General features: G+C 41.8%; 1 protein-coding gene across 1 annotated transcript in view; it reads left to right on the forward strand.

The window, feature by feature from the left end:
* LOC115115930 (contactin-5) overlaps positions 1–24,541 on the forward strand; it is a gene marked incomplete at its 5' end in the record, with an annotated part of 417,179 nt that overhangs the window by 277,335 nt on the left and 115,303 nt on the right. Inside the window, 2 exons of the mRNA XM_065000650.1 lie at positions 12,987–13,114; positions 19,383–19,558. Of these exons, the coding sequence (XP_064856722.1) occupies positions 12,987–13,114; positions 19,383–19,558 (304 nt within the window). The remainder of the gene's footprint in view (positions 1–12,986; positions 13,115–19,382; positions 19,559–24,541) is intronic.

The following is a 24,541-nucleotide window of genomic DNA, read 5'->3' on the forward strand; positions in this document are numbered from 1 at the left end:
ACTGTACATTAGTCCTAACATGCCACTGTTCATTAGTCCTAACATGTCACTGTTCATCATTAGTCCTAACATGTCACTGTTCATTAGTCCTAACATGTCACTGTTCATTAGTCCTAACATGTCACTGTTCATTAGTCCTAACATGTCACATTACATTAGTCCTAACATGTCACTGTTCGTTAGTCCTAACATGTCACTGTTCATTAGTCCTAACATGTCACTGTTCGTTAGTCCTAACATGTCACTGTTCGTTAGTCCTAACATGTCACATTACATTAGTCCTAACATGTCACTGTTCATTAGTCCTAACATGTCACTGTTCATTAGTCCTAACATGCCACTGTTCATTAGCCCTAACATGTCACTGTACATTAGTCCTAACATGTCACTGTTGATCATTAGTCCTAACATGTCACTGTTCATTAGTCCTAACATGTCACTGTTCATTAGTCCTAACATGCCACTGTTCATCATTAGTCCTAACATGTCACTGTTCATTAGTCCTAACATGTTCATTAGTCCTAACATGTCACTGTTCATTAGTCCTAACATGCCACTGTTCATTAGACCTAACATGTCACTGTTCATTAGTCCTAACATGTTCATTAGTCCTAACATGTCACTGTTCATTAGTCCTAACATGCCACTGTTCATTAGCCCTAACATGTCACTGTACATTAGTCCTAACATGTCACTCTTCATCATTAGTCCTAACATGTCACTGTTCGTTAGTCCTAACATGTCACTGTTCATTAGTCCTAACATGTCACTGTTCATCATTAGTCCTAACATGTCACTGTTCTTTAGTCCTAACATGTCACTGTTCAGTAGTCCTAACATGTCACTGTTCATTAGTCCTAACATGTCACTGTTCGTTAGTCCTAACATGTCACTGTTCATTAGTCCTAACATGTCACTGTTCATTAGTCCTAACATGTCACTGTTCATTAGTCCTAACATGTCACTGTTCATTAGTCCTAACATGCCACTGTTCATTAGCCCTAACATGTCACTGTACATTAGTCCTAACATGTCACTGTTCATCATTAGTCCTAAAATGTCACTGTTCATTAGTCCTAACATGCCACTGTTCATTGGTCCTAACATGTCACTGTTCATTAGCCCTAACATGTCACTGTACATTAGTCCTAACATGTCACTGTTCATCATTAGTCCTAACATGTCACTGTTCGTTAGTCCTAACATGTCACTGTTCATTAGTCCTAACATGTCACTGTTCATCATTAGTCCTAACATGTCACTGTTCATCATTAGTCCTAACATGTCACTGTTCATTAGTCCTAACATGTCACTGTTCGTTAGTCCTAACCTGTCACTGTTCATTAGTCCTAACATGTCACTGTTCGTTAGTGCTAACATGCCACTGTTCATTAGCCCTAACATGTCACTGTACATTAGTCCTAACATGTCACTGTTCATCATTAGTCCTAACATGTCACTGTTCATTAGTCCTAACATGTCACTGTTCATTAGTCCTAACATGTCACATTACATTAGTCCTAACATGTCACTGTTCGTTAGTCCTAACATGTCACTGTTCATTAGTCCTAACATGTCACATTACATTAGTCCTAACATGTCACTGTTCGTTAGTCCTAACATGTCACTGTTCATTAGTCCTAACATGTCCCTGTTCATTAGTCCTAACATGTTACATTACATTAGTCCTAACATGTCACTGTTCATTAGCCCTAACATGTCACTGTTCATTGGTCCTAACATGTCACTGTTCATTAGTCCTAACATGTCACTGTTCATTAGTCCTAACATGTCCCTGTTCATTAGTCCTAACATGTCACTGTTCATTAGCCCTAACATGTCACTGTTCATTAGTCCTAACATGTCACTGTTCGTTAGTCCTAACATGTCACTGTTCATTAGCCCTAACATGTCACTGTACATTAGTCCTAAAGTGTCAATTTACATTAGTCCTAAAGTGTTACTATTTTATTCAACTAGTCAGTTATTAAGAACAAATTCTTATTTACAATGACGGCCTACCCCGGCCAAACTTGGACGATGCTGGGCCAATTGTGGGCCGCCCTATGGGACTCCCAATCACAGGCGGATGTGATGCAGCATGTATTCAAACCAGGGACTGTACTGACACCTCTTGCAGTGAGATGGTGCCTTATACAGCTGTGCCACTCAGGGGCCCATACTTTACATTTTGCCAGGTCTTTTATGATATTCTAAGAGAGCAACTTTGTATATATAACAAGGCCATTAAAAATGCCATATGGTCTCATTTGACTAACTTGATCACTAACAAGAGAGGTATCTTCTTGACCGTTGATGGCATGATAAATCCTACCCCCACAAACCTATGTGAACTTTCCTCCACGTGTAAATGTCATGAGTTTGCGGCATATTTCAGCGATAGCAAACATTAGGCTGGGTATCAGACAAGCAAGACCTGATGAGAAGTTTGATATGTGTCCTAGCCTACCACGCAAAGGCACTATGGATTTATTTTCCTGGTTGACACAGACATGGTCAGGAAATTGACATCACAACTTAAGCCTTCTACCTGCCTTCTAGATCCTATCCCCACCACCTTCTACAAAACAGTTTTTATTTGCATATCTGAAGAAGTGCAAGCTAATGTTAATCATTCCCTGTTCACAGACACTTTCCTCATTGCACTCAAAACTTATATACTGAAACCCCTTCTGGTGAAAAGTCATCTCGATTCTTCATCTATAAGCAATTTTCGGCCAATCTCCAATCTTCCATCCTTAAGCAAAATTCTGGAGAAATTGGTTTTCAAACAGCAAAATAACATTTGAAGTGGCAACTGTATTTTTTTTAAATTCCAAACTGTTTTTTGTGCCCACCACCGCACAGATACAGCCTTAGTTAAAGAAACACTTTATTGAACTCTGCTTTCCTGCGCCTGATTTCACCCTCACGACACCCAGGACCTTACAGGCATGCCTTGACTCCATTATTTAACAACAATGCCTTGTGATCTGGAGGACTTACTTTCACATCACCCCAATGGTCAAAATGCTGTATCCGTACCCTTGGCGATGTCATGGATAATACTGATTTGAGGACATTCCAAGATCTGAAAGAAGCATTACCAGGTATCACTCTCTATTACAGCTATGCAGGCTATGAGTTCCATGGGAGAAACTATGCTGGCTATGAGTTCCATGGGAACCTATGCTGGCTATGAGTTCCATGGGAAACTATGCTGGCTATGAGTTCCTTGGGAAACTATACTGGCTATGAGTTGCATGGTAAACTATGCTGGCTATGAGTTCCATGGGAAGCTATGCTGGCTATGAGTTCCATGGGAAACTATGCTGGCTATGAGTTCCTTGGGAAACTATACTGGCTATGAGTTCCATGGGAAACTATGCTGGCTATGAGTTCCATGGGAAACTATGCTGGCTATGAGTTCCATGGGAAACTATGCTGGCTATGAGTTCCATGGGAAACTATGCTGGCTATGAGTTCCATGGGAAACTATGCTGGCTATGAGTTCCATGGGAAACTATGCTGGCTATGAGTTCCATGGGAAACTATGCTGGCTATGAGTTCCATGGGAAACTATGCTGGCTATGAGTTCCATGGTAAACTATGCTGGCTATGATTTCCATGGGAAACTATGCTGACTATGAGTTCCATGGTAAACTATGCTGGCTATGAGTTCCATGGTAAACTATGCTGGCTATGAGTTCCATGGGAAACCCAGCTGTCGAACCATCCAATTATGTAATTTGCAAACAGATTATCTGGTCTCCCGAAAGGATTCCTCTCTGTAATATATATATATATATATATATATAAACAACTCCTGGAAAGCTCATGTTTTACCTGTACATGTAAACCCCCTTCTGAAGAATTGACAAACTAGATAAAAAGTTGGTCACAAAAAAAGGAAGTAGGTTTTTAACACCTTAAAACCTTTTACGGCTAGGCATCCCACTAGCGAGACAGCTTCCGGTGAAACTGGTACCAATTATATGCATATCCTGGCTTCAGGGCCTGAGCATCAGGCAGTTTACTTTGGGCACGTCAGTCAGGCGGAACAAGAGGCTTAGCCCTAAGGAGTCTCAACTTTCCATAGTGGGATCATACTAGTTTGTAGCCCAAACTGTTTGGACGCTACAGACGTTTTTGCGAGAAAAACGATTTTCGGGATGTCTCCTGGTCTAACAAACACCCCTGTAACTCTGTCACCTTCCACCATATATTCGAAAGGACAACATGTTATCTGGCCGTGGATTGAGACACAGCCAATAAAACAAATCTGAATTTAAACAGATGGATTCTGATGGGGATTTTTGTATTATGCTAATTCTATTTTCAGAGGGAAATCTGTTGCAGCCTACTGAACATACATCTCTGATACCGAAGGTAAATGTCCATAATGCTTCTCATTACCGCCTTGAGAGATGATCCTCCTTCAGCTGAACTGAGATAAACAGAAGACTGATGCGTCTCCATGTCTTTCAGAAGATTGTCTGTCTAACGATTGGCAAGAAAGACCTCTGTGGAGGCAGGGAGGGCGAGAAGTTACATTCTGGCAGAGCAGGGGTGTAGGGGTAGAGGAGTGGAATCGAAGCTGCTACATCCGTTCGCGTTTATCAGACATTGACAGCTGTGCTGACTTAATGAATGTTTGTAATTAACATGGATTTCCGCTAATGTTCTGCGTTGTTGTCTCCTTAATGGAAAGTCACTGTTAGTTTCAGATAGACAGACAGACAGACAGACTCAATTGTCAAACAGACAGAAGAATGGGCATAATTATTTAGTGTTTTATAAACATTATCAAACACATAATTATTTAGTGTTTTATAAACATTATCAAACACATTAGTATTTGAATACCATTTTTATTTATTTCATTCTTAGAAAACCTTGTTCTTAAATCAGACCTAATAAAATCCCCATTGTCTTATTGTTATTATGAGATGATAAAACAACCAAACAAGTTATTCTATCACATAGCCATTTATTTTCTCTCTGTCAGGTTGGTTTCATTTGCATAGTGCTGTATACCCAACTAGCATGTGGTCTTCCTTCCTGCCTCTTCCATCCTTGGTGGATGTGTGCTCTCTTTCCCTAATTTGAAGAATGTCTCCAAGCTTCAGTCTCCTTATGAAGATTCTGTTTTGCCTTGATGAGTTCCCTGCCTGCCTGCAAGGCAACTTAGAGAGGAGCCAAGAGACCTCTCTCTCTCTCTCTCCCCTTTCTCCCAGCCAATGTCATTCAGATAATATCTGTTTGTTTTTTGGATTTGAAAAAAATCATTTTTTATAAAAAATTATGACTTTGTAAATATTCATCTATATTCCTGAGGTCCAAGCTCAAATATAATGGGATTGAAAATCTGCATACATAAAAGGAAGTTTGGAAAGGACTTATGTGTCGGTCGGTCTGTCAGTCACTGAAAGGAGAACAGAGACTGTAGCCAATAAGCCATGTTCATAGGAGAGATCAACAGTCTAAAGCCATCTGCTCTCTACACCAGGTCCTGGCCTGTCAGTAGGTCCACAGCCTAAAGCCATCTGCTCTCTACACCAGGTCCTGGTCTGTCAGTAGGTCCACAGTCTAAAGCCATCTGCTCTCTACACCAGGTCCTGGTCTGTCAGTAGGTCCACAGTCTAAAGCCATCTGCTCTCTACACCAGGTCCTGGTCTGTCAGTAGGTCCACAGCCTAAAGCCATCTGCTCTCTACACCAGGTCCTGGTCTGTCAGTAGGTCCACAGTCTAAAGCCATCTGCTCTCTACACCAGGTCCTGGTCTGTCAGTAGGTCCACAGTCTAAAGCCATCTGCTCTCTACACCAGGTCCTGGTCTGTCAGTAGGTCCACAGCCTAAAGCCATCTGCTCTCTACACCAGGTCCTGGTCTGTCAGTAGGTCCACAGTCTAAAGCCATCTGCTCTCTACACCAGGTCCTGGTCTGTCAGTAGATCCACAGTCTAAAGCCATCTGCTCTCTACACCAGGTCCTGGTCTGTCAGTAGGTCCACAGTCTAAAGCCATCTGCTCTCTACACCAGGTCCTGGTCTGTCAGTAGGTCAACAGCCTAAAGCCATCTACTCTCTACACCAGGTCCTGGTCTGTCAGTAGGTCCACAGCCTAAAGCCATCTGCTCTCTACACCAGGTCCTGGTCTGTCAGTAGGTCCACAGCCTAAAGCCATCTGCTCTCTACACCAGGTCCTGGTCTGTCAGTAGGTCCACAGCCTAAAGCCATCTGCTCTCTACACCAGGTCCTGGTCTGTCAGTAGGTCCACAGCCTAAAGCCATCTGCTCTCTACACCAGGTCCTGGTCTGTCAGTAGATCCACAGTCTAAAGCCATCTGCTCTCTACACCAGGTCCTGGTCTGTCAGTAGATCCAGCCTAGAGCCATCTGCTCTCTACACCAGGTCCTGGTCTGTCAGTAGATCCAGCTTAGAGCCATCTGCTCTCTACACCAGGTCCTGGTCTGTCAGTAGGTCCACAGCCTAAAGCCATCTGCTCTCTACACCAACCTCCACTGAGTTGGATGACTGTCAGATCCTCTCCACTGTAATGAGCCTTTTATTTCTCCTCTCCTCTCTCTCTCTCTATATATATACAGTGGGGCAAAAAAGTATTTAGTCAGCCACCAATTGTGCAAGTTCTCCCACTTAAAAAGATGAGAGAGGCCTGTCATTTTCATCATAGGTACACTTCAACTATGACAGACAAAATGAGAGAAAAAATACAGAAAATCACATTGTAGGATTTTTAATGAATTTATTTGCAAATTATAGTGGCTGACTAAATAATTTTTTGCCCCACTGTATATATGGTTTTGAAAGGAAAACATTTTTGTTCATTAAAATAACATCAAAATGATCAGAAATACAGTTTAGACATTGTTAATGTTGTAAATGACTATTGTAGCTGGAAACGGCTGTGTTTTTAATGAAATATCTAAATAGGCGAACAGAGGCCCATTATCATTAACCATCACTCCTGTGTTCCAATGGCAGGTTGTGTTTATCATTTTAGAGACAAATTTATCTTTAGAAAACCCTTTTTGCAATTCTGTTAGCACAGCTGAAAACTGTTCTGATTAAAGAAGCAATAAAACTGGCCTTTTTAGACTAGTTGAGTATCTGGAGCATCAGCATTTGTGGGTTCAATTACAGGCTCAAAATGGTCAGAAACAAAGACCTTTCTTCTGAAACTAATGAGGATCCCTAATTAATACAAAAACTACACCGGTAATCAATGGCACATGTAAAATACACAGATAATCAATGGTACATGTACACTACACAGGTAATCAATGGTACAGGTACACTACACAGGTAATCAATGGTACAGGTACACTACACATGTACACTACACAGGTAATCAATGGTACAGGTACACTACACATGTACACTACACAGATAATCAATGGTACATGTACACTACACATGTACACTAAACAGGTAATCAATGGTACATGTACACTAAACAGGTAATCAATGGTACATGTACACTACACAGATAATCAATGGTACATGTACACTACACATGTACACTACACAGGTAATCAGTGGTACATGTACACTACACAGGTAATCAGTGGTACATGTACACTAAACAGGTGTACAGGTGTAATCAATGGTACATGTACACTACACATGTACACTACACAGGTAATCCAGGGTACATGTACACTAAACAGGTAAACGATGGTTCATGTACACTAAACAGGTCATCAATGGTACATGTACACTACACAGGTAATCAATGGTACATGTACACTACACAGGTAATCAGGGGTACATGTACACTAAACAGGTGTACAGGTGTAATCAATGGTACATGTACACTACACATGTACACTACACAGGTAATCCAGGGTACATGTACACTAAACAGGTAATCAATGGTACATGTACACTAAACAGGTAATCAATGGTACATGTACACTACACATGTAATCAATGGTACATGTACACTACACAGGTAATCCAGGGTACATGTACACTACACATGTAATCAATGGTACATGTACACTACACAGGTAATCCAGGGTACATGTACACTACACATGTAATCAATGGTACAGGTACACTACACAGGTAATCCAGGGTACATGTACACTACACAGGTAATCAATGGTACATGTACACTACACATGTAATCAATGGTACAGGTACACTACACAGGTAATCAATGGTACATGTACACTACACATGTACACTACACAGGTAATCCAGGGTACATGTACACTACACAGGTAATCCAGGGTACATGTACACTACACATGTACACTACACAGATAATCAATGGCACATGTACACTACACATGTAATCAATGGTACATGTACACTACACATGTAATCAATGGCACATGTACACTACACAGGTAATCAATGGTACATGTACACCACGCAGGTAATCAAATGTGGTACATTGGTTGAAAGTGGTGCCTTGTTCCCTTTAAATACACCATGCTTCATATCATATACATTGACACCCCATGAAGGGTAGCCTACTTGAAAATGTACACGCTCCATGTGTTGTTGCTTTATTACAACACAATTAGCAGCTGTTTGGTCATTTAAAACAATATAACTGTGTGAGTTCCTGTCCCAAATGGCACCTTATTTCCAATATAGTAAACTACTTTTATTTTACAAAAGTAGTACACTATACAGGGAATAGGTCACCATTAGGGACATTGTTTTAACACTGTTCAGTCTAATGCATATTCCTCTGAGGCTGGAATGAAAGTGGCTGAATTTCCAGTCAACGCATGTTCCCTATTAGCTTAGACCTTATCGCAACCCATAACTTCAGTGTTGTAATCTTATTGGAGATTAGACTTATTTAATGTTATCAGTAAATCGCCTTGATTAAGGAATTTAAATTGTTGATTGGTCGGTAGATGGAAAAATAACATGTATTGAGCTGTTTATCCATTTCCCTCTGTCTGCTGTTGTTATTGGTGTGGTACTTAGAATCACGTCAGAAACTGATTTCAGGTCATCGTATTGAAGGTCACCCAGAAAAGTTTATCCTAAAATAGGAAGCACCTGGGTTCACAGTGAACCAGTTTATGTAGCTTATACACTACAGTTCAAAAGTTTGGGGTCACTTAGACATTTCCTTGACACCATAGTACACTCCAAACTCGTCATTAAGCTTGAGACCCTGGGTCTTGACCCCGCCCTGTGCAACAGGGGCCTGAACTTTCTGACGGGCCGCCCCCAGGTAGTGAGAGTAGGAAACAACATCTCCACCCCGCTGATCCTCAACACTGGGGCCCCACAAGGGTGTGTGCTCAGCCCCCTCCTGTACTCCCTGTTCATCCATGACTGCGTGGCCATGCACGCCTCCAACTCAATCATCAAGTTTGAGGACGACACTACAGTGGTAGGCTTGATTACCAACAACGATGAGACGGCCTACAGGGAGCAGGTGAGGGCCCTCGGAGTGTGGTGTCAGGAAAATATCCTCACACTCAACATTAACAAAACTAAGGAGCTGATCGTGGACTTCAGGAAACAGCAGAGGGAGCACCCCCCTATCCACATCAATGGGACAGTAGTGGAGAGGGTGGAAAGTTTTAAGTTCCTCGGCGTACACATCACGGACAAACACATGGGCCTCCCACACAGACAGCGTGGTGAAGAAGGCACAACAGCACCTCTTCAACCTCAGGAGGCTGAAGAAATGTGGCTTGTCTCACAAACTTTTACAGATGCACAATCGAGAGCATCCTGTCGGACTGTATCACAGCCTGGTACGGCAACTGCTCCGCCCACAACCGTACGTCTCTCCAGAGGGTAGTGAGGTCTGCACAACGCATCACCGGGGGAAAACTACCTGCCCTCCAGGACACCTACACCACCCGAGCCACTGCCTGTTCACCCCGCTATCATCCTGAAGGCGAGGTCAGTACAGGTGCATCAAAGCAGGGACCGAGAGACTGAAAAACAGCTTCTATCTCAAGGCCATCAGACTGTTAAACAGCCATCACTAACATTGAGTGGCTGCTGCCAACATACTTACTAAAATCTCTAGCCACTTAATAATAAAAAAATGTATGTAATAAATGTATCACTAGTCACTTTAAACAATGCCACTTTATATAATGTTTACATACCCTACATTACTCATCTCATATGTTTATACTGTACTCTATGACATCTACTGCATCTTGCCTATGCCGTTCGGCCATCGCTCATCCATATATTTTTATGTACATATTCTTATTCATTCCTTTACACTTGTGTGTGTATAAGGTAATTGTTGTGAAATTGTTAGGTTAGATTACTATATTGTCGAAACTAAAAGCACAAGCATTTCGCTACACTCGCATTAACATCTGCTAACCATGTTTATGTGACAAATAACATTTGTTTTGATTTGTTTTTTAAAGAAAAGCATATTTTTGTCCATTAAAATAACATCAAATTGATCCGAATAAAAGTGTAGACATTGTTAATGTTGTAAATGACTATTGTGGCTGGAAACGGCAACATTTTTTATGGAATGTCTACATAGGCGTACAGAGGCCCATTATCAGGAACCATCACTCCTGTGTTCCAATGGCACATTGTGTTAGCTATTCCAAGATTATAATTTTAAAAGGCTAATTGATCATTTGAAAACCCTTTTGCAAATATCTTAGCGCAGCTGAAAATTGTTGTTCTGATTAAAGAATCAATAAATCTGGCCTTCTTTAGACTAGTTGAGTATCTGGAGCATCAGCATTTGTGGGTTTGATTACAGGCTCAAAATGGACAGAAACAAAAAACTTTCTTCTGAAACTTGTCAGTCAATTCTTGTTCTGAGAAATGAAGGCTATTCCATGCGAGAAATTGCCAAAAAACAGAAGATCTCATACAACGCTGTGTACTACTCCCTTCACAGAACAGCGCAAACTGTCTCTAACCAGAATAGAAAGAGGAGTGGGAGGCCCCGGTGCACAACTGAGCAAGAGGACAAGTACATTAGAGTGTCTAGTTTGAGAAACAGACGCCTCACAAGTTCTCAACTGGCAGCCTCATTAAATAGTACCCGCAAAACACCAGTCTCAACGTCAACAGTGAAGAGGCGACTCCGGGTTGCTGCGTTCTAGGCAGAGTTGCAAAGAAAATGCCATATCTCAGACGATACAAATAAAATAACACCAGCATCCCAGACTCTCATCTTCACTGTTGATGTTGAGACTGTTTTTTGTGGGTACTATTTCATTGCAAAAGGGTTTTCTAATGATCAACTAGTCTTTTAAAATGATAGACTCAGCTAAAACAATGTGCCATTGGAACACAGGAGTGATGGTTGCTGATAACGGGCCTCTGTACGCCTTTGCAGATATTCCATGAAAAATCTGCCGGTTTCAGCTACAATAGTAATTTACGGCTAGGGGTTCCCCTAGCAAAACGTTTCCACAACATCCGGTGAAATTGCAGACCGCGAAATTCAAAATAAATTATTAGATATATTTAACTGTCATACAGAAGTGTAATACAATATAATACACCTTAACCTCCTAACTTCAGCCACCATCCCCGATTTCAAAAAGGCTTTACGGCGAAGGCAAACCATGCTATTATCTGAGGATAACACCCCATCAAACAAACACATGACAATTATATTTCAACCCGCCAGGCGTGACACAAAACTTAGAAATAACAATATAATTCATGCCTTTCCTTTGAAGATCTTCTCCTGTACTCCAATATGTCCCATAAACATCACAAAGGGTCCTTTTGTTAGATTAATTCCCTCTCCAAAATGTCCATTTATTTGGCGTTTAATTCAGAAAAACACCGGTTCCAACTCGCCCAACATGACTACACATTATCTAATAAGTTACCTGTAATCTTGGTCCAAACATTTCAAACAACTTTCCTAATATAACTTTAGGTATTTATACCTTAAATAATCGATCAAATTTAAGATTGAATAAACCGTGTTCAATAGCTGAAAAAATGAAGTGGAGCGAGCGGGACTGAGTAGCAGGCAGTTTTTTTGGGCACGCTTTTCATCCGGACATGAAAATACCGCCCCCTATCAAAACAGGTTTTAACAATGTCTACACTGTATTTCTGATCCCTTCTATGTTATTTTAATGGACAAAGAAATGTGATTTTCTTTCAAAATCAAGGACATTTCTAAGTGACCCCAAACTTTTAAATGGTAGTGTACATACAGTACACACATACAGTACATACAGTACACACATACAGTACATATACAGTCATAAATACAGTACATATACACAGTACATATGTACAGTAAATACCATATGTAACAGTATATGTAACAGCGAACCAGGGACCCTCTGCACACATTAACAACAGTCACCCACGAAGCATCGTTTCCCATCGCTCCAGAAAATCCGCGGCCCTTGCAGAGCAAGGGGAACCACTACTTCAAGGTCTCAGAGCAAGTGACGTCACCGATTGAAACGCTATTTAGCGCGCACCACTGCTAACTAAGCTAGCCGTTTCAAATCCGTTACACATACATACAGTACATATGAACAGTACTTATATACATACATACAGTACATATGAACAGTACTTATATACATACATACAGTACATATGAACAGTACTTACGTACATACATACAGTACATATGAACAGTACTTTCGTACATACATACAGTACATATGAACAGTACTTATGTACATACATACAGTACATATACAGTACATACATATACTACATACATAGAGCATGACCTTTCCGTGGGATCTATCTGCACAACTTGCCCTTTGAAATCAGTACAATCATTTTGTCGGACCTAGATAGAACATACAGTATATGCAATGTTTAATATCCCCAAAGGGACGTTCTAAAATACCTACATACGCTGCTCTTTGACTTTCTGAGCTGATCTTCCCTCTTCCAGCAACTTCATATAATTTAATGAATAATACAAGCTACTAAACCTGCATGAAGCTGTTTTGTTTCCATACCTGTATTGATTTGTATTGTCTTTGCTTTATTTTCTCTGACAGGATAATGTTATTACGAAATAACACTCTGAGGATCATCAACTCCAGTCGCTCTGACGAGGGGGACTATGTATGTCGAGCTGAGAATCAGTTTGGTTCGGCTGAGATGACGGCCATGCTCCGGGTAAAAGGTAAGTGATGCCCAGGGGGGCTTTATTTTTCTGCCAAATTAATGCTGGTCACCCACCAGTAAACAGTTCCCCAATGTCGTTTCCGCCACCTTTGCCTGAGTGCCGGGGCGGAGCGGAGGTGAGAGAGAGGGGGACCGTTCTGTTCCCTGGACCGTGAAGCAAAAGGGTTTTCACATTCAAGAATCATTTCACAAGGGAACACTATTTGACAGCGTAAAAGTGCCTGTAATGTAATGCAGCAGCTGAGATCTAAGGTGTAGAGTGCTTGACCTGCGTCAGGGTTTAGTGTTCAGGATTTGTTTGGATAATGACACTTCAGATGCCAAACGTGCTTTTGTCAATTTCTCTGGATTATTGTTGCCATGCCACTCTAGCCTACAAATGGCATAGTCCCATGTAGCTCAGCTGGCAGAGCATTGCGATTCCCCTGGGGGACCAGAATGAAAATGTATGCTCTCACTACTGTAAGTAGCTCTGCAAAATGACTAAAAAAGTATAAAATAACACCGATAGTCAGAATTGTCTCAGGTCAGCACATCCAGATCTGTGACCAGTCTAGCGTCAACTATGGTGGGTCCTAAGATGGCAATGTAATGGGCTAGAGTTAGTGGTTATCTCTGAATATCTTTGTCTTATATTATAAACCATAGACACACCATAGATGGTATGACACTAATAGTCAGACGAGTTGACAATAACCAGTGTTATCACTTGAACAGGACAGAGTCTAGGTTAGTGTTATATCCTAACAGTGCAGCAGTATGATCCAAGATGGCGTAGCAGTCGGACGTGTGTTTTGTCTTGTCCCGTCCTGTATAGTGTAAATATAGTTTTTCCTCGTTTTTTTTTCTCTGTATATATTTCGTACATATTTTAATCTCACTTTCCAACTACAGGCTGAATATACTCTCCTGCAACCCGCATCACCCAATGTGGTACGGATCTGCTTTTTCTATACTTTAGAATCGGAACCCTCATCAGAAGCTAGCCGCTAACTAGCTACTAGCTAGCCACTGCTAGCGGTCTTCAACGCTAACTAGGACACCAGCGCGACATCTACCCAAAGCATATCAGACTGCTTTTTCTCTACCACATCTCCGGATTCCTACCGCAAGCTCTGAACCTTTATACCGGATCATCGTAAATAGCTAGCTGCAATCCGAGTGGCTACTCCTGGCTAACGTCTCTGTCCCAGAGCAAGCACCAGTTAGCCTGGAGCTAACCTCGAGCTAAGCCCATCTCCCGACTAGCCGAAGAGGTCCAAAAATACCTAATTTGCCAATTGGCCTGGACCCTCTACTGACCCTCTACTGCCGACACGGAGCCCCGCCGATCCATCACGACTGGTCCGCCGACATAATCGTCCGAGGGGGTTTCAACAGGCTTTTCCGCTGCGACATCGCCAAAGATCCATCTGCTGGCCAAGGCCCGCGAGCTTTCTGAATCGCTGTATCTCCAGCTCACCGCATGAAGAGGAATAAACAGACTCACCCCATCGCGACATCCCCCAAAGGTTAACTCTCTAGCCCTCGCTATCTCCCTGCTTGCTAATTCGGCCTGCTAACGGCTAGCTTGTCAAGCTCCGGTCCGCTAACTGCTACCTTGTCTAGCTCGGGCCTACAAACTGTTAGCTTGTCTGAACCACCGCGTCCCAATCACTCTCTGACCCCATTTACTTTCTATCTCTTTTTGATTTTTAATTTGTTTATACCTTCCGGAAACCTGCCTCACCCAATGTGATACGGAATCGCTATTACTTTTACTCTTATTTTTATTTTTATGACACACTCAAGAACCTCCAGACGCTAACCAGCTAACTAGCTACAAGCTAGTTAGTCATTGTTAGTTTAAAAAAAAAAACCTGGATAACACTCGCCAGCCCAGCCCCCCTGCCCATCCACCGCTGCCCCCTGGACACTGATCTCTTGGCTACATAGCTGACGCACGCTGGACTGTCCATTAATCACGGTACTCCTTTCTGCTTGTTTGTCTTACCTGTCGGCCCCGTTGCCTAGTCAACGCCATTTTACCTGCTGTTTGTTGTGCTAGCGGATTAGCCTCGCCTACTGTTTTTAGCTAGCTTTCCAAATTCAACACCTGTGATTACTGTATGCCTCGCTGTATGTCTCTCTCAGATGTCAATATGCCTCAGGTTAGTTATAATTGTTTTAGTTCACAATGGAGCCCCTAGACCCACTCTGCATACCCCTGTTACCTCCTTTGTCCCACCTCCCACACATGCGGTGACCTCACCCATTACAACCAGCATGTCCAGAGATACAACCTGTCTCATCATCACCCAGTGCCTGGGCTTACCTCCGCTGTACCCGCACCCCACCATACCCCTGTCTGCGCATTATGCCCTGAATATATTCTACCATGCCCAGAAACCTGCTCCTCTTATCCTCTGCCCCCAACGCTCTAGACGACCAGTTTTGATAGCCTTTAGCCGCACCCTCATACTACTCCTTCTCTGTTCCGCGGGTGATGTGGAGGTAAACCCAGGCCCTGCATGTCCCCAGGTACCCTCATTTGTTGACTTCTGTGATCGAAAAGCCTTGGTTTTATGCATGTCAACATCAGAAGCCTCCTCCCTAAGTTTGTTTTACTCACTGCTTTAGCACACTCTGCTAACCCTGATGTCCTTGCCGTGTCTGAATCCTGGCTCAGGAAGGCCACCAAAAATTCAGAGATTTCCATACCCAACTATAACATCTTCCGTCAAGATAGAACTACCAAAGGGGGCGGAGTTGCAGTCTACTGCAGAGATAGCCTGCAAAGTAATGTCATACTTTCCAGGTCCATACCCAAACAGTTCGAACTACTAATTTTGAAAATTACCCTCTCCAGAAATAAGTCTCTCACTGTTGCCGCCTGCTACCGGCCACCCTCAGCTCCCAGCTGTGCCCTGGACACCATTTGTGAATTGATCGCCCCCATCTAGCTTCAGAGTTTGTTCTGTTAGGTGACCTAAACTGGGATATGCTTAACACCCCGGCAGTCCTACAATGTAAGCTAGATGCCCTCAATCTCACTCAAATCATCAAGGAACCCACCAGGTACAACCCTAACTCTGTAAACAAGGGCACCCTTATAGACGTCATCCTGACCAACTGGCCCTCCAAATACACCTCCGCTGTCTTCAACCAGGATCTCAGCGATCACTGCCTCATTGCCTGTATCCGCCACGGAGCCGCAGTCAAACGACCACCCCTCATCACTGTCAAACGCTCCCTAAAACACTTCTGTGAGCAGGCCTTTCTAATCGACCTGGCCCGGGTATCCTGGAAGGACATTGACCTCATCCCGTCAGTTGAGGATGCCTGGTCATTCTTTAAAAGTAACTTCCTCACCATTTTAGATAAGCATGCTCCGTTCAAAAATGCAGAACCAAGAACAGATACAGCCCTTGGTTCACTCCAGACCTGACTGCCCTCGACCAGCACAAAAACATCCTGTGGCGGACTGCAATAGCATCGAATAGCCCCGTGATATGCAACTGTTCAGGGAAGTCAGGAACCAATACACGCAGTCAGTCAGGAAAGCTAAGGCCAGCTTCTTCAGGCAGAAGTTTGCATCCTGTTGCTCCAACTCCAAAAAGTTCTGGGACACTGTGAAGTCCATGGAGAACAAGAGCACCTCCTCCCAGCTGCCCACTGCACTGAGGCTAGGTAACACGGTCTCCACCGATAAATCCACGATTATCGAAAGCTTCAATAAGCACTTCTCAACGGCTGGCCATGCCTTCCGCCTGGCTACTCCAACCTCGGCCAACAGCTCCGCCCCCGCAGCTCCTCGCCCAAGCCTCTCCAGGTTCTCCTTTACCCAAATCCAGATAGCAGATGTTCTGAAAGAGCTGCAAAACCTAGACCCGTACAAATCAGCTGGGCTTGACAATCTGGACCCTCTATTTCTGAAACTATCTGCCGCCATTGTCGCAACCCCTATTACCAGCCTGTTCAACCTCTCTTTCATATCGTCTGAGATCCCCAAGGATTGAAAGCTGCCGCAGTCATCCCCCTCTTCAAAGGGGGAGACACCCTGGACCCAAACTGCTATAGACCTATATCCATCCTGCCCTGCCTATCTAAGGTCTTCGAAAGCCAAGTCAACAAACAGGTCACTGACCATCTCGAATCCCACCGTACCTTCTCCGCTGTGCAATCTGGTTTCCGAGCCGGTCACGGGTGCACCTCAGCCACGCTCAAGGTACTAAAAGATATCATAACCGCCATCGATAAAAGACAGTACTGTGCAGCCGTCTTCATCGACCTCGCCAAGGCTTTCGACTCTGTCAATCACCATATTCTTATCGGCAGACTCAATAGCCTCGGTTTCTCGGATGACTGCCTTGCCTGGTTCACCAATTACTTTGCAGACAGAGTTCAGTGTGTCAAATCGGAGGGCATGCTGTCCGGTCCTCTGGCAGTCTCTATGGGGGTGCCACAGGGTTCAATTCTCGGGCCGACTCTTTTCTCTGTATATATCAATGATGTTGCTCTTGCTGCGGGCGATTCCCTGATCCACCTCTACGCAGACGACACCATTCTATATACTTTCGGCCCATCATTGGACACTGTGCTATCTAACCTCCAAACGAGCTTCAATGCCATACAGCACTCCTTCCGTGGCCTCCAACTGCTCTTAAACGCGAGTAAAACCAAATGCATGCTTTTCAACCGATCGCTGTCTGCACCCGCATGCCCGACTAGCATCACCACCCTGGATGGTTCCGACCTTGAATATGTGGACATCTATAAGTACCTAGGTGTCTGGCTAGACTGCAAACTCTCCTTCCAGACTCACATCAAACATCTCCAATCGAAAATCAAATCAAGAGTCGGCTTTCTATTCCGCAACAAAGCCTCCTTCACTCACGCCGCCAAGCTTACCCTAGTAAAACTGACTATCCTACCGATCCTCGATTTCGGCGATGTCATCTACAAAATGGCTTCCAACACTCTACTCAGCAAACTGGATGCAGTCTATCATAGTGCCATCCGTTTTGTCACCAAAGCACCTTATACCACCCACCACTGCGACTTGTATGCTCTAGTCGGCTGGCCCTCGCTACATATTCGTCGCCAGACCCACTGGCTCCAGGTCATCTACAAGTTCATGCTAGGTAAAGCTCCGCCTTATCTCAGTTCACTGGTCACGATGGCAACACCCATCCGTAGCACACGCTCCAGCAGGTGTATCTCACTGATCATCCCTAAAGCCAACACCTCATTTGGCCGCCTTTCGTTCCAGTACTCTGCTGCCTGTGACTGGAACGAACTGCAAAATCGCTGAAGTTGGAGACTTTTATCTCCCTCACCAACTTCAAACATCAGCTATCCGAGCAGCTAACCGATCGCTGCAGCTGTACATAGTCTATTGGTAAATAGCCCACCCATTTTCACCTACCTCATTCCCATACTGTTTTTATACTGTTTTTTTTTATTTATTTATTTACTTTTCTGCTCTTTTGCACACCAATATCTCTACCTGTACATGACCATCTGATCATTTATCACCCCAGTGTTAATCTGCAAAATTGTATTATTCGCCTACCTCCTCATGCCTTTTGCACACATTGTATATAGACTGCCCATTTTTTTTTTCTACTGTGTTATTGACTTGTTAATTGTTTACTCCATGTGTAACTCTGTGTTGTCTGTTCACACTGCTATGCTTTATCTTGGCCAGGTCGCAGTTGCAAATGAGAACTTGTTCTCAACTAGCCTACCTGGTTAAATAAAGGTGAAATAAAAAATAAATAAAAAAGTATTAGCATGTGAAGAGACCTAGTCTAGGTTAGTGTTATATCCTAACAGTGCAGCAGTATTAGCATGTGAAGAGACCTAGTCTAGGTTAGTGTTATATCCTAACAGTGGAGCAGTATTAGCATGTGAAGAGACCTAGTCTAGGTTAGTGTTATATCCTAACAGTGCAGCAGTATTAGCATGTGAAGATGACTGAGTCTATGTTAGCGTTAGCGTTATAACCTAACAGTGCAGCAGTGTTGTTTCCTCATCAGAGGTGTTGTGATGACCGTGCTAAGATGTAGCAATGTTGTGATGACAGTGCTAAGATGTAGCATTGCTGTGATGACAGTGCTAAGATGTAGCAATGTTGTGATGACAGTGATAAGATGTAGCATTGCTGTGATGACAGTGCATTGCTGTGATGACAGTGCTAAGATATAGCATTGCTGTGATGACAGTGCTAAGATATAGCATTGCTGTGATGACAGTGCTAAGATATAGCATTGCTGTGCTTCCAGAGGCCATGCGTGTGGAATTGAGCCCCTGCAAAGTGGAGGTGACGGTGGGGGAGAGCGTGGTGCTCAGCTGTAAGGTGTCACATGACCCGTCTCTGGAAGTGGCCTTCCAGTGGCTCCTCAACCAGCAGCCCCTCAACTTCCAACAGGAGGGTGGACATTTTGAATACATCCAAAGAGTAAGTAGATGACTCAATAAAGTAGCTAGTTATAACTCAATACAGTAGCTAGTTATAACTTAGTACAGTAGCTAGTTATAACTCAATAAAGTAGCTAGTTATAACTTAATACAGTAGCGAGTTATAACTCCATACAGTAGCTAGTTATAACTTTAATACAGTAGCTAGTTATAACTTAATACAGTAGCTAGTTATAACTTAATACAGGAGCTAGTTATAATTCAATACAGTAGCTAGTTATAACTCAATGCAGTAATGAAATACACTTTATTACATTAAGTAAATATAACTTGATAGAGTATTCTGACCCCTTGATTTTTCCACATTTTGTTACGTTAAAGCCTTATTCTAAAATTGATTAAATGGTTTATTTTACTCATCAATCTACACACAATACCTCATAATGACAAAGCAAAACCCCGATTGTATTTTATTTTAGCAAATATTTAAAAGCAAATATAAAAAAGAAAAAAAAAAGAAATATCACAGAATTATTCAGACCGTTTTTGCAGTACTTTATTGAATCACCTTTGGCTGCAATTAGAGCCTCAAATCTTCTTGGGTAGGACGCTACAAGCTTGGCACACCTGTATTTGGGGAGTTTCTCCCACACCTGTATTTGGGGAGTTTCTCCCAGGTTGGATGGGGAGCTTCACTGCACAGCTATTTTCAGGTCTCTCTAGAGATGTTAGATCAGGTTGAAGTCTGGGCTCTGGCTAGGCCACTCAAGGACATTCAGAGTCCCGAAGCAACTCCTGCGTTGTCTTGGCTGTGTGCTTAGGGTCGTTGTCCTGTTGGAAGGTGAACCTTCGCCCCCAGTCTGAGGTCCTGAGTGCTCTCGAGCAGGTTTTCATCAAGGATCTCTCTGAACTTTGCTCTGTTCATCTTTGCCTTGATCCTGACTAGTCTCGCAGTCCCTGCCGCTGAAAAACATCCCCACAGCCTGATGCTGCCAACACCATGCTTCACTGTCGGCATGGTGCCAGGTTTCCTTCAGACATGACTTTTGGCATTCAGAGTGACCATGACTTTTTGGTCACCTTCTTGCCCAAGGCTCTTTTCCCCCGATTGCTCAGTTTGGCGGGGCGGCCAGCTCTAGGAATAGTCTTGGTGGTTCAAACTTCTTTCATTTAAGAATGATGGAGGCCACTGTGTTCTTAGGGACCTTCAATGCTGCAGAAATATTTTGAAACCCTTCCCCCAGATCTGTGCCTCAACACAATCCTGTCTTATAGCTCTCGACAATTCCTTCGCCCTTATGGCTTGGTTTTTGCTCTGACATGCACTGTGACGTGACTTTCATTAATCAGATGACCCCTTATTTATTCAATCCACTGACTGTGCTTAATTGTTACCCGATTAAATGAATAATGAAACTATTAACTCATTGGGAATTTGGGAGAGAGTGGTTGTTTAAAGAGTTACCATCTTCTAAATTAAACTCCAATGGTATTAATTCAACTCCAAAGGTATTAAATCATATCATCATTCTGAACAGTCGTAACTTCCTGCATTTGTAAAAACACAAGCCTTACTTATGATTCAGTACTACACTAATTGGGTTAATTATTTATTTGCTAGCTAACTAAGTAATAACACAGAATAAACATACACACTTAATGGTAAAAAGGTCCCGTGCGGACTGAAAACATATGGCGGCTTGTTAGGAAGAATATGGAGGGAGAGGGAGAGAGAGAGAGAGTGTAAGGGGTGCGTACTGGCGGCAGAGAAGTCACACGCAGGAGAGCAAAAACTGTTTCCAAACGGTGCAGGTTAATAACAAAAATTTTCCATTTGCTCCTGACGCTGCTTATTTGAAGATAGGCCAGCCAGCCGTGCCGATGGTCCAGTGGGGTGATGAGAGTAGTGTACTACGGGGATTTGACAAGAGTAATAGGATGGTTTGAAGAGTTTGCTTTTGTAGATATTTGACTCAGGACAGCTTATCAGCCCTATCAGTCTTTGTTCGAGAGGGGAGTTTTCTCCTCTCTCCAAATCGTGTTGTTAGTCAAGAGTTTGAATCACTTTACATGTGCAGCTGCAGCCTGGCGATCTTCTAGTCTAGTCTGGGAGGTGAGTTTATTTTCTTCACCTTGTGTTGAGGTTCAAAGTTCCAACCATTTCAAACATGTAGCTACCCCATCCACGCTTTTCTGGTCTAATGTGAATTTCTGTTATCAATCCTTTTATGCACTCTGGCCGAAGGGGACGGTTCCGTCAGTCTGACACGCTCTCTGACCTCACTTGGGGCATGGCTACTTACTATGCTCAGTTTCTAGGAGATAGATTCTCTTATACCTCCTAAAATCACATCTTAACAAAAATACTTATGCTTTTTCAGATACAACGTTAAGTATGGAGATTTCATACCTGTAGAGTAAATACTTTAAGTTACAGTATTTCCTTTATAAACATGTTAATGACATCACAAAATAAAAAAACAATATAACATTCATTTTCTACAGATCATCTCTGATCTCTGACCTCGTTCGTATGTTAGAAATATTGTTCCAGTATTTGCTTTAGAATGTGTTAGAGTTTTGGTGTGAAAAAGTATGTTAATAAAGAACATTCCTTGGTTTTGAGACCGAGATCTCCTTTCCTTTACATTTATGACAGGGTGTGAGCTGTCAAACCGTTGGACGCAAATCAGGTTGTAGAAACATTTTACTTACGTAAATAAGGTATCTGATTTTTATTATTATTTTATTTCAAAAACCTGTTTTCACTTTATCATTATGGCGTATTGTGTGTAGACTGCTGAGGATTTGTTTTTATTTAATCCATTTTAGATTAAGGTTGTAACGTAACAGAATTTGAAATTAATCAAGGGGTACTGTATACCTCAATAGAGCAGGCCATTATACCTCAATACAGTAGGTCGTTATATACCTCAATACAGTAGCTGTTATACCTGAATATTGTCGTCTTATAGCTCAATCAAATAGAACATTTTACCGCAATACAATAGGCCGTTATATCACAATACAGTAGGACAATATACCTCAATACAGTAGGCCAATATACCTCAATACTGTAGATAGTTATAGCTCAATACAGTAGATAGTTATACCTCAATACAGTAGATAGTTATACCTCAATACAGTAGGTTGTTATACCTCAATACAGTAGGTTGTTATACCTCAATACAGTAGGTTGTTATACCTCAATACACTAGATAGTTATACCGCAATACACCAGATAGTTATACCTCAATACAGTAGGTCATTATACCTCAATACAGTAGGTCATTATACCTCAATACAGTAGGTCATTATACCTCAATACAGTAGGTCATTATACCTCAATACAGTAGATAGTTATACCTCAATACACCAGATAGTTATACCTCAATACACTAGATAGTTATACCTCAATACACTAGATAGTTATACCTCAATACACTAGATAGTTATACCTCAATACACTAGATAGTTATACCTCAATACACTAGATAGTTATACCTCAATACACTAGATAGTTATACCTCAATACACCAGATAGTTATACCTCAATACACTAGATAGTTATACCTCAATACACTAGATAGTTATACCTCAATACAGTAGGCCATTATACCTCAATACACCAGATAGTTATACCTCAATACACTAGATAGTTATACCTCAATACACTAGATAGTTATACCTCAATACTGTAGATAGTTATACCTCAATACTGTAGATAGTTATACCTCAATACAGTAGGCCAATATACCTCCATACAGTAGGTCGTTATACCTCAATACAGTAGATAGTTATACCTCAATACAGTAGGCCGTTATACCTCAATACTGTAGATAGTTATACCTCAATACACTAGATAGTTATACCTCAATACACCAGATAGTTATACCTCAATACAGTAGATAGTTATACCTCAATACAGTAGATAGTTATACCTCAATACTGTAGATAGTTATACCTCAATACAGTAGATAGTTATACCTCAATACAGTAGGGTGTTATACCTCAATACTGTAGATAGTTATACCTCAATACAGTAGATAGTTATACCTCAATACAGTAGATAGTTATACCTCAATACACCAGATAGTTATACCTCAATACAGTAGACCGTTATACCTCAATACTGTAGATAGTTATACCTCAATACTGTAGATAGTTATACCTCAATACAGTAGATAGTTATACCTCAATACAGTAGATAGTTATACCTCAATACTGTAGATAGTTATACCTCAATACAGTAGATAGTTATACCTCAATACAGTAGATAGTTATACCTCAATACACCAGATAGTTATACCTCAATACAGTAGACCGTTATACCTCAATACTGTAGATAGTTATACCTCAATACACCAGATAGTTATACCTCAATACTGTAGATAGTTATACCTCAATACACCAGATAGTTATACCTCAATACTGTAGATAGTTATACCTCAATACACCAGATAGTTATACCTCAATACTGTAGATAGTTATACCTCAATACACCAGATAGTTATACCTCAATACTGTAGATAGTTATACCTCAATACAGTAGATAGTTATACCTCAATACACCAGATAGTTATACCTCAATACAGTAGACCGTTATACCTCAATACTGTAGATAGTTAAACCTCAATACAGTAGATAGTTATACCTCAATACTGTAGATAGTTATACCTCAATACAGTAGATAGTTATACCTCAATACAGTAGATAGTTATACCTCAATACCGTAGATAGTTATACCTCAATACAGTAGATAGTTATACCTCAATACAGTAGATAGTTATACCTCAATACTGTAGATAGTTATACCTCAATACAGTAGATAGTTATACCTCAATACAGTAGGTAGTTATACCTCAATACTGTAGATAGTTATATCTCAATACACCAGATAGTTATACCTCAATACTGTAGATAGTTATACCTCAATACTGTAGATAGTTATACCTCAATACAGTAGATAGCTATACCTCAATACAGTAGGTTGTTATACCTCAATACACTAGATAGTTATACC

Source organism: Oncorhynchus nerka, linkage group LG14 (assembly GCF_034236695.1).
Source record: "Oncorhynchus nerka isolate Pitt River linkage group LG14, Oner_Uvic_2.0, whole genome shotgun sequence".
In the NCBI taxonomy this organism is placed as follows: domain Eukaryota; kingdom Metazoa; phylum Chordata; class Actinopteri; order Salmoniformes; family Salmonidae; genus Oncorhynchus; species Oncorhynchus nerka.